The 13332-nt window shown below is 50.9% G+C and overlaps 2 protein-coding genes across 18 annotated transcripts in view; one reads left to right on the top strand and one right to left on the bottom strand.

Annotated features, from left to right (window-relative positions):
• Window positions 1-13332, top strand: part of LOC144577438 (uncharacterized) — an 86529-nt gene that overhangs the window by 28785 nt on the left and 44412 nt on the right. The gene's annotated exons all lie outside the window — the stretch shown is intronic.
• Window positions 1407-13332, bottom strand: part of RGS6 (regulator of G protein signaling 6) — a 635569-nt gene continuing 623643 nt past the window's right edge. For all 12 annotated transcript variants that reach the window (XM_035260909.3, XM_035260914.3, XM_009006271.5 and 9 more), the window contains one exon: window positions 1407-5542. In XM_035260909.3, coding sequence (XP_035116800.1) covers window positions 5370-5542 — 173 coding nt within the window. In that variant the 3' untranslated portion in view covers window positions 1407-5369. The remainder of the gene's footprint in view (window positions 5543-13332) is intronic.

The following is a 13332-nucleotide window of genomic DNA, read 5'->3' as shown; positions in this document are numbered from 1 at the left end:
TGGGGTCTGGGGCGGATCCAGTAACCAGCATTGGGTGTGCTGAAGGGTGGGATACACGGAAAGGGGCCTAGCTGCAGGTGTCGGAAGTCCCATGATGGAGACCAGGAGTTCATGTGGGTGTTTCTGTGAAGGAAGGGAGGTGGAGGGAGAGCCTGCTGGGCAGAGCTCCATGGGCAGGAGGAGATAGGCTACTCAGAGAGCCACTTGGTTTTGGAAGCTGCCACATCCCAGGAAAAGTTCTAGGATCAGAGACGCCCATCAGAGGCCCCGGTGATTCCTCAGAGGCTGGGATCAATGAACAATTGGTGGCTGGCACCGAGGGAGAGGACAGCTTCATGCCTGTTAGGCCACAAGTCCCCAGAAGAGTGTAAGAAGAGAGGGAGCCGGCAGGACAGCTGTCATTCTTGGGCGGGTGCAGCTTTTTGTGTTATAACTGGTAACCTCAAATCTCCACCTTGATTCTGGACCTGAAAGCAGAGCTCTCCTCTTGGCGGTCAGTAGGGCCGTGCGCATGCACCGCAACAGCCTGATAAGCAAAGATTCTGGAACTAAGCCAGATGGCCCAGCTGAGTAGCAGGTGCAGCTCTAGGTTCCCTGGAGGTGGTGGCCATGGTCAAAGAGGACAGGAAAGCATAGCTCCTTTCGGGGCAGGCCAGGACATGATGTGGGTCATGTTATGGACCTGAGGCAGATGTGACCTTGATCTTGACTCTGTGGGGCAGAAAATCCTGCACAAGGGGCTGGCCCAGGGGTTTAGAGACAAGTTGGTTCCCTTCTAGCTGTGGCTAGAGTCCCATTCTCAGGCCTCTGAAATCATTTCTACCTTTAGGAGCAAAATTTCCGCCACGAAGTATGCAGCTAACTGTTGGCCTTACCGTTCATGGAGGGATTGCAGTACAGTAGCACTGCTTTTACCTTGTGCTCATCTTCCTCTTGTTGGCCTGATGCTCAGGCGCTCAGAGTCCTGCTGCTTTGGCGTTAGTGGGAAATGCAACTGTCTGTCACTCAGGAAACAGACTCCACATAAGAAGGGCTGTCTGTATACAGCGGATTCCGAGCCTGGGATCTTATTCAAGAGGGTGTCAGAGCAGCCACAGGATTTTGCACCTGAGTACAGACAATGGGGAATGGAGAACCCCCTTCCCCAGCCAAGGAGACTCTAGAAGAGTCAGGGACTTTGGCTTTATGGTGACACCACTGTCTCTACCTACCAGGATGAGTCCAGTGCCCCAGAGAGCTGGCTTTTTCTGTGCTGCTTGGCATCCTGCTTGGGAGTGAGAAGTAAACGGTGTGTGTGTGTGTGTGGGGGAGGGTAATGGGGAAGGGCAGGGTATAGGGAGGGGTGGTCGATGTTTCTAGAGGAAAATCCTGCCCAACGAACCCCCAAACCAAGGAGCCACACAGAGTTAGCTGGATTGAAGTGGGTTCAAGTTATTTATTTTTAGAGTACCAGCATGTTTGGTTCTGGGGTCCAATCCCCAAATTCCAGAAAAATAAACTAATGAGAACCACATGCACTAAGAGGAGGGCATTCCGACGTTTCCATGATCATGCGGTGAGTGGGCTTAGAGTATAGGATGGGGGCCCAGTGTGGGGCAGGACTTTGTGCCCCAGACAGCTGACAGCAGCTGGCTCTGAGCCCTCATCGGGGCTGGGGAGAGGGCCAGGGCCTGGTCATTTGGACCCTGACCCCATATGGACCTGGGCCCCTTATTGCTACATTTGCTACTTTGCTACTTTATGGCCCCTGGGCCTAGCCCAGGGGATGCCTTATCACTGGGTGGTACTAATGAGTAGGTTGTTGGCATCTGCTGTTGCCATGGTTACATGAGCACAGGCCTCTCTTCAGAGGGTCCCATGGTGAGTTATTAGTGATTCATTTGGCCACTATTCAACTTATCCCATGGCCTTTGCTACATATTCAACTTGGGCAGTTCCTTTTCGAGGCTGGTGGCACATTCTCTCCCTCCCCATGTCCTCCCCAAGCCCAGAGCTTCCCAGCTCCTCGACATGGCAGCAACACCTCCCTCCAATATATTCTAGAAGGCCCAAAGGCCAAGAGCCCTTAATCCTTTTCTCCTTCTGGGAAGGCTCTCCTGGTGGTGGTTTTTGAAGCTCATGTATTTGGAGCAGAACAGGAGGGATGTATTTTAGGAAAAACGTCATCTTCCACAATCACCAAGGGGGCCAGTTGGGTGGCAGGCTCCCGGTTCAGTGTCCTGTTGGTGAGGTAGTTTGAACATCCCGGGAATCCTGCCAGGAAAGAAGCCCCTGGAACATGTCCCCACATGTTTAGCTAGTCCAAGCTGCAACTCAGTGGCGAGAGGCCCTTCCCAGGGTGCTGGCCGGGCACCTGACTGCTCAGTGGTGGTGGGCCTGGAGTGCAGGCCCAGCTGACTGCACTGGCAGTTGGGCCCTGCTTTGTTCCTGGGGTACAGCAACACCTTCCCAGGAGAACAAAGCTGATGCATCGCTTTCTGGAAGGGCAGGAGCCTCCTTTCCAGTCTGGAGAGTTCCTGCTGCTTCGGTCAGGCCATCTGGCTGCGGCTGGTCATTTATATGTGCCAACCTACAAGCTTTCCTCTTCCCATGTAGGGAGATGGCATTTTAGTCAGATGCCAGTGCCTGGTGTATCTAACCTGATGGGTGGGTGGTCACTTGCTACAGCTGCCCTGACACTATGGCTGTGGCTGTGGGGCTGCCAAGTTGTGGCTGAGAGCATTTTTCCTCATAGGGAGGAGTCCTAGGTTCAGAGACCATACCCAGTCAGGGAGGCTAAGGCAGTTTCTAGGGGGCAGGACTGGGTAGGGGAATCTGCTTTGCCACAGAACTGCCTGCAGACGTCTAATCTAGTCTGATGTTTTGGCTGTGTAGACCAGGCCAAAGGGGGATGGGCCAAGACTAGATTTTCCAAATGTACTTGCGTGACCAAGGTCTGCATGGTAGATGAACCTTGGGTTGGCAGCCTAGTTCTACTCCCTTCTTGCAAGCCCCTGGCTTGATCTACTGGGGAGCATGGGCGCCTTCACTAGGGGGTGGTGTGAGGGGTTATTGCTCTGGGTTTGAGCCCATCTGAAGTCTCCTTAGCTCTGTCGTGCTTACTGACCCTCCCCTCTGGATGCCCCCAGAGGTGCTTGGAAGCCTGCAGCCAGCTTCGTCTCAGGGCCACAGTCCTCCTTGCTCTGGGCAGATCCTCTGAGGATCTCCAGGATGAGACCGGTCAGAAGGAGAATGGGGCCAGAAGGAATGGCCGAGAAGCCAACCCTGCCCTGTCTGCGGCCTGGCTTAGAATGCCTTTTGTACCATGGGGAGCAGCAGGGGGCAGCCAGGCCCCTTGCCCTGGATGACTGAGGGCACAGAGGTGCCTGCTACTTGGGGACACCCTTTGCCCTATGCCCTGTGCCTGCGGGTCAGCACAACCTGGGGATCCTTGGGCAAGGCTAGGTGCAGATGAACTTAGACTGCAATTTTGTTCTGAAACAGGTTTATGCAGAGAGAAATGGGATGAAAGGGGAGTGTCAAAAGACCCTGTAACTTGGAATGGGACTTCATGGCATTCATTTACTCATCCAGTGGTTACCGAGTGCCTCCAAAGTACCAGCCTCTGTGCTGAGCGTGTGCAGGTGTCCAGCAAGAATCTGGGTCTATACTGCTGCCTCTGGAGACAGAGCAGCACTGAGGATTCAAGATCTGTCATCTCTCTAGTTTCCACTGTACCTCCAAGAGAGGAACTATTACCAGTGGGGGAAACTGAGGCATGGTAGTCAAGAACTCACGAGGATACGACATAATGAAGACCCCTAATGCCCATGGTGGCATTGCTGTGAGGACAGAAGGCTGCTGCCCGGGGGCCAGGGCTGTGTGGAAGCAGGCATAGACAGGACTCGGAGGTGGCAGGGTGGAAAGAGGGGTCACTGGGGAGCACCCAGGAGGCTGGGTCTGCAAATAAGAATTTGAGCCTTCGGTGGTCACCAGCTGGTGAGTTTGACTACATGAGAAAAGAAATACCAGCAATCGCTTTATTGCTTCTATGTTTTTTGTTTATATGCTCCCAAGGGAAACTTTTGTTTTAACCTATGGCCAAAAATAGATCAAAGGAGGATAGTCATAGCAAATGGGGGAGTGAATGTCTGGAATCCAAAACAGGTTACTTAACACAGCTCTGTCTGGGGGCTCCTGGGTGTCACAATGACAATGACGATGACAGTATTAGCTACCATTTGCTAAGCACCTCCATGTGTCAGGCACCTGACCCAGTGCTTTACATACATTACCTCAGAGCTGAGATGAAAATGGTCATTTTGACACACATACAGGGAACACAGGTGGGTCTTTCGCAGGTTTTTGCCCCCGAGGCAACTGGTTTAGTGGGGATGCCTTTGCTGGGCCTTCAGATAAGACTAGGAGGAGAACCCTGTGGTCTGGCCTGGTCCCATCATAGCATGCTCTGCCCCAGCTTCACACATAAAGGGGACCTGAACCAGCAGGGGTCTCACCACGCCTGTCAGGATGCCACCACGTGGGGGCTGCCAGCCCTGCAATCCAGCTGCCTCCCAGGCTGGGGACCCTCCCAGCTCCCATCTGGGGCTGCCGGAGGGGAGAATCCTAACGGCCCCTGAGTTCATGGCCATGTTTATTTTGAGTAAAACATGAGGGAATAAACCAAGGAGCAAGGGGGCAAAACCAGAATAAATTATGAAATAATTTATAAAAAGATGGTCAGCAGAATCCCTGCAGCTGTGAAACAACGAGCTCTGTCATCGACACCAGTGCTTCCTTGAACACTGGACCCTTGAGACCTTTGATGGGACCCAAGGGCAGCCACCAGGCTGGTGGAGACCTCTCTGAATGCTGATCTCAAAGAGGGTGGGAAGAACTGGAGGTGCAGCAGTCCATGAGGTTGCTTTCTTGCTGAAGACGCGATTTGGACATTCTACATGGAAGCGGTGCTTGGTGCTGGCAGTGACACCCGGGTGGCTATGCAGACATGAGGGATGACAGGCGGCGATGGGGATGTGGTGACTGACTATGGGAGGTGCCAGGGAGGTGATGCATAATATTGGATGTGCTCTTGGTCCACTCATCCCTCTTGAACTTGCCAGAAGGTGTGAGCGCCCCTGGACAGCTGGGGAGTGAGGATAATAATATAATCTCAGTGGTACTTGCGACAGGAACCCTGTGACGTGTTCTGCCCTGAACGAGCTGGGATCAGGGCCTCTTAGCGGGTGGAGTGTTGGAATACAAGTGTACAAGGAAGAGAGGGCTGTCGATAGGCGCCGCCGCCGGGCCGAGTCTGGGCTCTGTGGACTCTTTCCTTCTGGCCTCCCCATTCACCCACTGGGTCTCCCCACCGTCGCCCATCATGGCCCTCACTCTTTCTCCTTCACAGTGACCAAATCTCCCCGTAAGGAAACTCTGTCCGCGGAGGTGGAGCGCCGCCGGCTGCCCGTGGGGTCCGTGGGCCCGGGCCCTGGACCTGCGCTGGGGACGGTCAGGAGGACTGCATCAGGCCCGTGAGGCGCTTGCCCGCCAGCGACTTTCCCTGCAGAGAGACAGTCGACAGAGAGGCACGCACAGGCGCACACACACAGATAGGGACAGAGACAGAGAGCCGGACAGGTGGATTAATTGTTGCCTGAGCCACGGAGGCCACATGACCGACCAACCCAACTGATCGCCTTAATAGTTTATCTCAGGCTATACGGGAGCCTTAACTTTGGACAGCTGGAGAAGCCAGGGCTCCAGGGAAGGTTAGGGGAGTCCTGGAGGGTCCCCTTGTGAGGGCGTGTTGCTGATACTGTTTTTGGGGTATGGCAATTTTACTTACCAAAACCAGGTATTTAAACCCTGAGGTAGAGCAATTTTTAATTCCAGTGGGCTGCCCTGAACTTGGTTTTATTCACGTGGGGAAGGAAAAGGTAGACTGGGGTGTACTGAGGACAGGGAGGGTGGGTTGACTCAAATAGAGGGTGACCCAGCATCTGGGTAATGCGAATCTAATGAATGAACGAGTCTTAAGAAGGCAGAGTCCTGTTTGGAATGCAGGGTAGACACGAAGGCCTTGAGTCCTCTTGATGGTGCCTTCCGGGACCGTGAAAGTGAGCAGCATTTGCTGGGGCTTGGAGCCATGGTAGGTACCCAGGCAGTACACTCCTGCTGTCGCCTATGTTCTTGGCTTCCCATCTGTGGCACCCACTGGTGGAGTTTGATGACCCTATGCCAGGAAACCTACAAGCCCTTCAACTATAACCCATGTGGGAGATCCTCTCAAAAACTCAGACGATGAACTGAATCATGAGGCCGGGTGCATCAGCCATAAAGGCACCGGGAGAGGCCAGTCGTGTATGTGTCCTGGAGAGGTGGCAGAGAAGCCCCCTGATCTAGGAGGGGAGTTGTGACTGGGCACCAGGAGGAGGGTGAGGGGGGCAAGTGAGGCTAGGTGACTTTGCTTACTGTCCTTACATAGTGTGTGCCTGTTCTCCAGCTCACCCTCTTTAAAAATCCATATCACTGTACAGGGGTCTAGAGGAGAGTGTGGTTGGGCCCAGGCAGATTGATCACTGTGTCTGAGAAAGCACTCCAGACCCATCCTATTATTGACAGCGGGTCAGCGACACCATTGCCATCTGTGAAGGGCTGCAGTGTTTGGCCGTGAGATTGCAAGGGCCAGTGATTCCTCATGTTCATTTCCAAGTGGGGTGTGAGGGCTCGTCTTGTTTACTGGGCTTGGCTGAGTGTAAGCTAGATGTAATTAAAAAAATTGATCAGGTTTGTGAAGCCTGATAGGGTCCTCAATAAACCTGCTGATTGATGAATTGATGGATAACAGGTCTGTCTAATAAACGAACGACACGGGCTGTGGATTTGCTGGATACAGGACAATGTGGCATCTGGCTTAGATCTCCATGGAGGGGCATGGCCAGCCTGACTTTGAGAATTCATGGGAGTTTGTCCAGAAATGAAATTGCCCTCAGGAGCTGTCAGAAAGTCTGCCTTTCCCTACCTCTCCTTGACCTTTTCCCCCTATTTCTTTCACTGCCCGTTTTCACTAGACCAAACTTATCATTTTTTTCTCCCCATCTTAAAAAACACACACACATGCCCACATAATCTCCTCATCAGCAACCTTATCTGAATCTTCAACTACACTAAACTTGGCCTGCAGCAGGATACATTTATACTCAGCTAAGGAGTTTTTAATCAGATTTTTAAAAAAAATCCACAAGGGTTATGGTGTCGGTCTTTGAAAATTGCTAAGATAGAACGGCTATGCCTTTGTCCAGAGCGGGTTAGGTACAACAATAGCTCTTAGAAGGCAGAGGCTGACCTTCAAGGGCTCCCCCGCCCAGCCCCGGGTTCTGTGGCACACACCCAGCTATGACTCTCCTTGAGTGCCCTTTCTTACATAGAGTGTGAGGCATTTGTCACTTGGGAAGGTGCCTTTCTGGTGCAGGCCTGAAGGCAGGAAGCATGGGGGTGTGGGGCATCCTCTCTGAGGAAATGTGGGGCTGTTGAGCCTAGGGGCCTGCTTGTGTGAGAGCTGTTAGAAACCTCCCCTGCCCTGTTACCCATGCCCATCCCTGCCCTATGAAAGGCACAAAGGAAGTTTGCTCTCCTCTTAGGTGCTGCTTATTGCTGTGATCACCACCACATACTAATATTGGCTCCTCCTCCTTCACACATTGTGTATCCACATATATATGTTCTGGGTTTGCAATCCATAGCATTTGGGGCTCTCATTTAGCTGGTGGATAGGTGGAAAAAAAATCACTCAAGCTTCTGAATAAGTCTGTTGCCAGTATGTACATTAAAAGCCTGGAGACAAAGGAGGTGAGGTTTACCAGTTGCCCAAACCCTCACTGCAGCTTCATTCTTACTAGCAAGGTCATTTTGGCTGGAGTAGGGACTGTGGGTTGAGGGAGGTTAGAGATTCTATTTCTGGAGGATTCTGTGTCTGTCTGTTTTAGGTGAATTTGGCCCTGAGGCTTCCCTATCCTCAACTCTTCCTCGTTCTACAGAATGGGCTGGGCTGGACTTGAAGGCACTAATTAATCTCTTCCTGACTAAATCCTGGAGCTCAGCCTCACAGTTCCGACTCCAAGGACCTGTGGCCAGCCTGTCACTGCCCGCTCCTCTGCTTCCCCCAATTGCTTTTATTTCCCAGGACTTCAGGGAGGGATGATGCGGCTGACCAGCCCAGGGGCCACCCCTGGGATTGTTCCCAACCTCTCAGCAACCTAGGAGGTGCTGTTTGGCATTTTTGTCTCCCTCTCCCCATTCCTGCTTTCACGCATTTACCAAATGCCAGCTCTGCTGCTAAAGATGGAGGTCATGAGGGTTCAGGTCTGCTTGAGAAGCAGCTCAGCCCAGCTGCAATCTACCCGCTACCCAGCGACCTCCTGGGTGAGTGAGGGCAGGCTCAGGCTGGAAGGCGGTTAATCATGCAGGATGCAGGCATGGCTAGATGCCTGGCCCCGGGCTTTGGGGAAGAAATACTGCAATCACACTTGCTCAGCAGCTGCCTCCCTTCTGAAGAGCTGAGCTACTCCTGTAGTTTTCAGTGATCAAAGTGAAATCTGATAGCAGAGGCTACCTGTGTTCAGAGATGAGCTGCCCTGAAGTGCATGCCCCTATAGGCTTGCAGGAAGCTCCCAAGGAACTGTCTCCAGAGAGAGGGGAGCTCCTGCCTATTCCGGGCATTTACCCCCAACCCCCACTTTACTCTCATCCCTGCCTCCAATTTGGATGATCCTGAAGGAACCACTTTAGAAGGGGAGTGGTAATTCTGCCTGCCTGTGCCTGGCATTTGCATAGTTACAGAGGAAGCAGTTTTTTTCAGGGTGTGAATATATAATGTTCCTCAGTGCTGGTCAGTTGGGAACGGATCATGGTGCCAGGAAACGGCAGCCAGCTCAGCCCGAGGCCTTGGCGTAGCTGAGCAAAGCAGCTGAGGATGGTTGAAAATGCTATTAGCAGGCAGCCTTTGTCCAAGTGAAAAAATATACAGTGATTAAGAACTGAGCTGCAGAAGGTACATTCCAGAGACACCAAAGCCTTGCATACCGACAAAGTGCTTTTCACCTTTGAGACATTTGGCAAAGTGTAATCCAATAGAATTTGGGATCCTTCAATTTCATGGACCATGGACTCAGTGCTGGGTTCACTAACACCTACACATTCAATTCCCACCCTCCACTCTGATTAATCATTTCAGCTCCGTGGCCATCTCGATGGCTAGAAGCCTGGAAGAAGGTGGTCATGGAATCCTTTGTTTCTGAAAGGAAACACACAAAAGGAATGGCCCCCTTTTGTGCAGTGAGAAAAATCAACATGCTGCTTGACATGCTGTGGCTCTGTGCATTGCACTTCCACATATTAATCAACAAAGCATGCACTATCTGGGTTACCAAGAGCTTTTGCCACTTACTTACCTGGGAGACTGAGGCTAAACTCTTTGGCTGGGAGGAGGGCTGTGACTCAGAGAGTAGCCCTGGGGTCAGATTGGGGCATAATGAGGGACAGCAGAGCCAAGCACTAGCAGCTCAGGGAGGACCTTTTCCAATACTAAGAGAGTAAAGACACCTGAGCTTCTGATGAGATTCTTTTGCTGATATGCTCAGATGAAGTAAGACCAAAGTTACAAATCTCAAGTCTGCCAAGTCAAAATCCAGGCTATTATGGGGAAAGAAATCAACCATGGTTGCCCCTGGGGGAGGAGGATGAAATTGATTGGAAAGGGACATGAGGGAGCCTTCTAGGGTGATGGGGTATACGTTACACGGGTGCATACACTTGTCAAATTCATTGAGCTGTACACTTCAGATCTGTTCATTTTACCATATATAATTATATCTCAAAAAAAAAAGACATTAGGAAAAAAAAAACGTCCCAGCTATCACATCTATGCCTTGGAGTTTCCCACTCCTTATTCTTCTTCCGTTGCTGGGCCCATCCCTGGCCTTGGAGAAATTCAGTGCTTCCCCCTCCAGTATAGGAGGAACCTGGATTCCACTGTTAGGGGAATTCGAACTTGCAACAGAACTTATGTGGAACACTATTTCTAGCCTCCATTGACCCAAACGGACCCCTTGGGTGTGACACACAGACATTTTTCATCCTTGCTCATGAAAAATGGTGTTCTGTTGAAAACAGCTCACCAAGCGACCTTAGCAGGCAGGAAGTGAAGACCTCAGAGATGAGCCGTACTTTCAAGGAGCCTGAAGGTCACCTTTGAATAGATGGTGCTCAAGTTCATAAAGGATGTATATGTGTGGAATTAGGGTCCTGGGGCTGGACTGGGGAGACTTCCTGATGACAAGGGTTGGGAGCCCAAGAGACAGGTGGAAAGATAGGGGATCCTAGCTTGGGTTTGCAGGATGGGAGAAGCGAAAGACCTACTTGACTTCATCGGGTGACTCCCAGAAGAAGGTTGTTGCCCCTGGTGCCCCTTCTCCACCGAGCAGAGCAAAAGAAATACTTTTTAAAATGGAGTGCAAAGAATTCCATGGCATCTCCTTTCTCAATGATGTCTAAAACTGGGGGGAGAGAGTGCTGTCTGGGATGCCTGAGAAACGCTGGCAGGGGGTGGTGGGAAAATCCACACTCAACATAGAATAATTTGAAAACACTTTTAAAATTCTCTATTTCTTATCACCCACTCTGTTCAACTCTGTGAAACAAGGTGGGGCAAATGAAATGAAAAAACGGGTTAGGGGACCTGCTATGGCTCTTCCACAACAGAGATAGGTCAGAGTGGCATGGGAAGGAAGGGAGGCCATTCCTGGCTTTCTTGCCCTTCCCCAGTGAGGAGGGGCAGGAGCCTGTGGCTGACCTATTCCTGGAATCTGTGTTACTCATAGGTCCTTGACAAGCTTTCTGATCTCTCTCAGGGGCTAAAGGGCATTTTACATGATTTTAAAATGTTCTGTTTATTTGACCCTTTTTAAATAGGAAGCTATATAACAAATATAAAACAATACCCCAGTCTTATAAACACCAAGGGATTGATGAAAAGAAGATTAATCAAAAAAGAAGTTCACTGGTTGAAGAATTAATATATAGTGGACTCATGGATACTTAAAACCGAACCTGTTTAAAAAAAATAAGAAATTTGATCAAAATAATGATTTTTTTTTCTTTTTTTGCAGTAGCCCCTGTCTTATGTACAGTGATATAAACACTCAGGTTCTGCCTAGTAGACAGAGGGGATATGGGATCTACCCAGGAGTAGGTCATCTGAAAACAATTTCTACAGAATGTCACTAGGACCACTGGTGGGCTCAGACGCCTTACTCTACCCTGTATTGGTGGTATGTGTCCCCACCCAAATCTCACCTTGAATTGTAATCCTTATAATCCCCATGTGTTGAGGGTGGGAACTGACAGGAAGTAATTGGAGCATGGGGGTGGTTTCCCTCATGCTGTTCTCGTAATAGGGAGTGAGTGAGTTCTCATGAGATCTGATGGGTTTAGAAATGTTAATACACATGGGCTCTCTCTTGCCTGCTGCCACAGAGGACGTGCCTCCTTCCCTTTCCAACATGACTGTAAGTTTCCTGAGGTCTCCCCAGCCATGTGGAACTGTGAGTCAGTCAGTTAAACCTCTTTTCTTTATAAATTACCCAGTCTTGGGCATTTCTTTATAGCAACGTGAAAATGGACTAATACAAGTGGCAACTACCAGTGCTTTAAAAATTTTTAAGTTTTTGAATTTAGAAAAGATGAATTGCCAGTTATCCTATCTGGATTAAATGTAAAAGGACCCACCTATCCCCTGATTTCCCATGGGCCTTTCTCTTTGAGTTTCTTATTCCAGTTTGATGGAGTGGTGTGGATAGCTGATGTACCCTCCCTTCTCAAGTGCCCTGCTCTTCAAATCACCCAGGCCTTGACAGGGGCATGGTGGGAATGGTCCCCCTGCTAGGAACACATGTAGCTGTGAGGACAGTTACTAACAGCCACCTGCCGATGGACCATTGAGCAACTATTGTGTGTGGAGCACACGAAGCATTTTACAAACACCTGGACTTGTGTTCACAACATGCTTGCCAGTTAGGCATTTCTATAAATGCCACTAAATGAGCAAGGAAACAGACTCAGAGCTTGAGTAACTTGCCTGGGAGTGCATGGCTAGTCAGTGGCAGAGCTGAGTTGGTCGGCCTTCACGACCCATGCCTCTCTTCCTTTGCATGTGGCTGTCATTCTCAAGGAAGGAGGCAGATGGAAACACTTGGGGACGAAGGAGTCCCCCGTGCCCACTCACACCAGGCAACCTCTCTGGGCAATGCAGGGTGATTTTCTCAACTTCCCTGAGAAAAGAACTTAAGCTCTTGAGCATGCCTGAACCCATCTCAGGCAGTTTCTACCCTGTGAAGGGGCTTCCTCTCATCACATTTGGGAATCCTGAGAGAAAGGAGGTACCATCTGCTGGCTGGCTACCCTGGCAAAAGGGGCTTTGGTTACTGCACTGAGCTGGGGCACAGGTCACCATGGCTTGGTGCATGTAGATTTCAGGTGGTGGCTGCTGGATAGCCTGGGTGAAGCCACCATTCTGTTTGTGGCCCTGTGTTACTGGTGCTGATTCCTCTAGGAACACACATGGCAAAAGCTCCAGGGAGAACAGAAGCAGGTGTGATGTTCACCATTCTTAGGTGGGGCAGGCAGGGTGGACTTACTCTAATGAGAACCAACCCCACTTCGAATCATTCTAAGTCAAGTGCCTAATTCAGGGTGCCCAGCTAGGTGGGGGGAGCCTTCCCTGCTGGTGTTCCTGGCACCTCTAACCCTGCCCCCGCCATGTTCATCACCTACTTCTGCCTGTCAGTTTTGCTGAGTGATGGGGGGCCTTTCTCCATGGTCCCCAGCTGTGTAGGGACAAATCTGGAGTCGGGCAGGGATGCCAGGAGAGACAAGGACTCAGCAGCAGAGGCCTACATGAGTGGCAGAATGCCAGGCCCAGACTCCCCGGTCTCACGTCCAATTTGTGCATTGCCGTTTTCCCTGCTACTCTATATCCCCGTGTGGTGGAAATGCCCCGTTTTCACACCAGCTCTCTCTTCTCTCCCTCCTCTCACCTGACTGAACAATCCTGTTGCTCTTTCTACTCTGAGGTTGCGGGAAATTCTTGGCGGCTTCAGGAGTAGAATGGAGGGGGGCATTCTGCCTGTAAGGCCTCTCAGTGGCATACCTTCCTGTGACCCACTTAATGCCCTCCTGTTCCTCTTCTCTTCCTCCTTCCCAAATGGACTCTGGGATCTAAGCTCTTATTCACTCCAAATTAGGCAAAGACCAAAAGACTCCAGGAAACAGGGACATGGCTGTGCTGCTATTGGC

The sequence above is a fragment of the Callithrix jacchus genome, chromosome 8 (assembly GCF_049354715.1).
Source record: "Callithrix jacchus isolate 240 chromosome 8, calJac240_pri, whole genome shotgun sequence".
Lineage (NCBI taxonomy): Eukaryota > Metazoa > Chordata > Mammalia > Primates > Cebidae > Callithrix > Callithrix jacchus.
The sequence above is the reverse complement of the archived record's forward strand: the minus strand, read 5'-3'. Positions and strand labels throughout refer to the sequence as shown.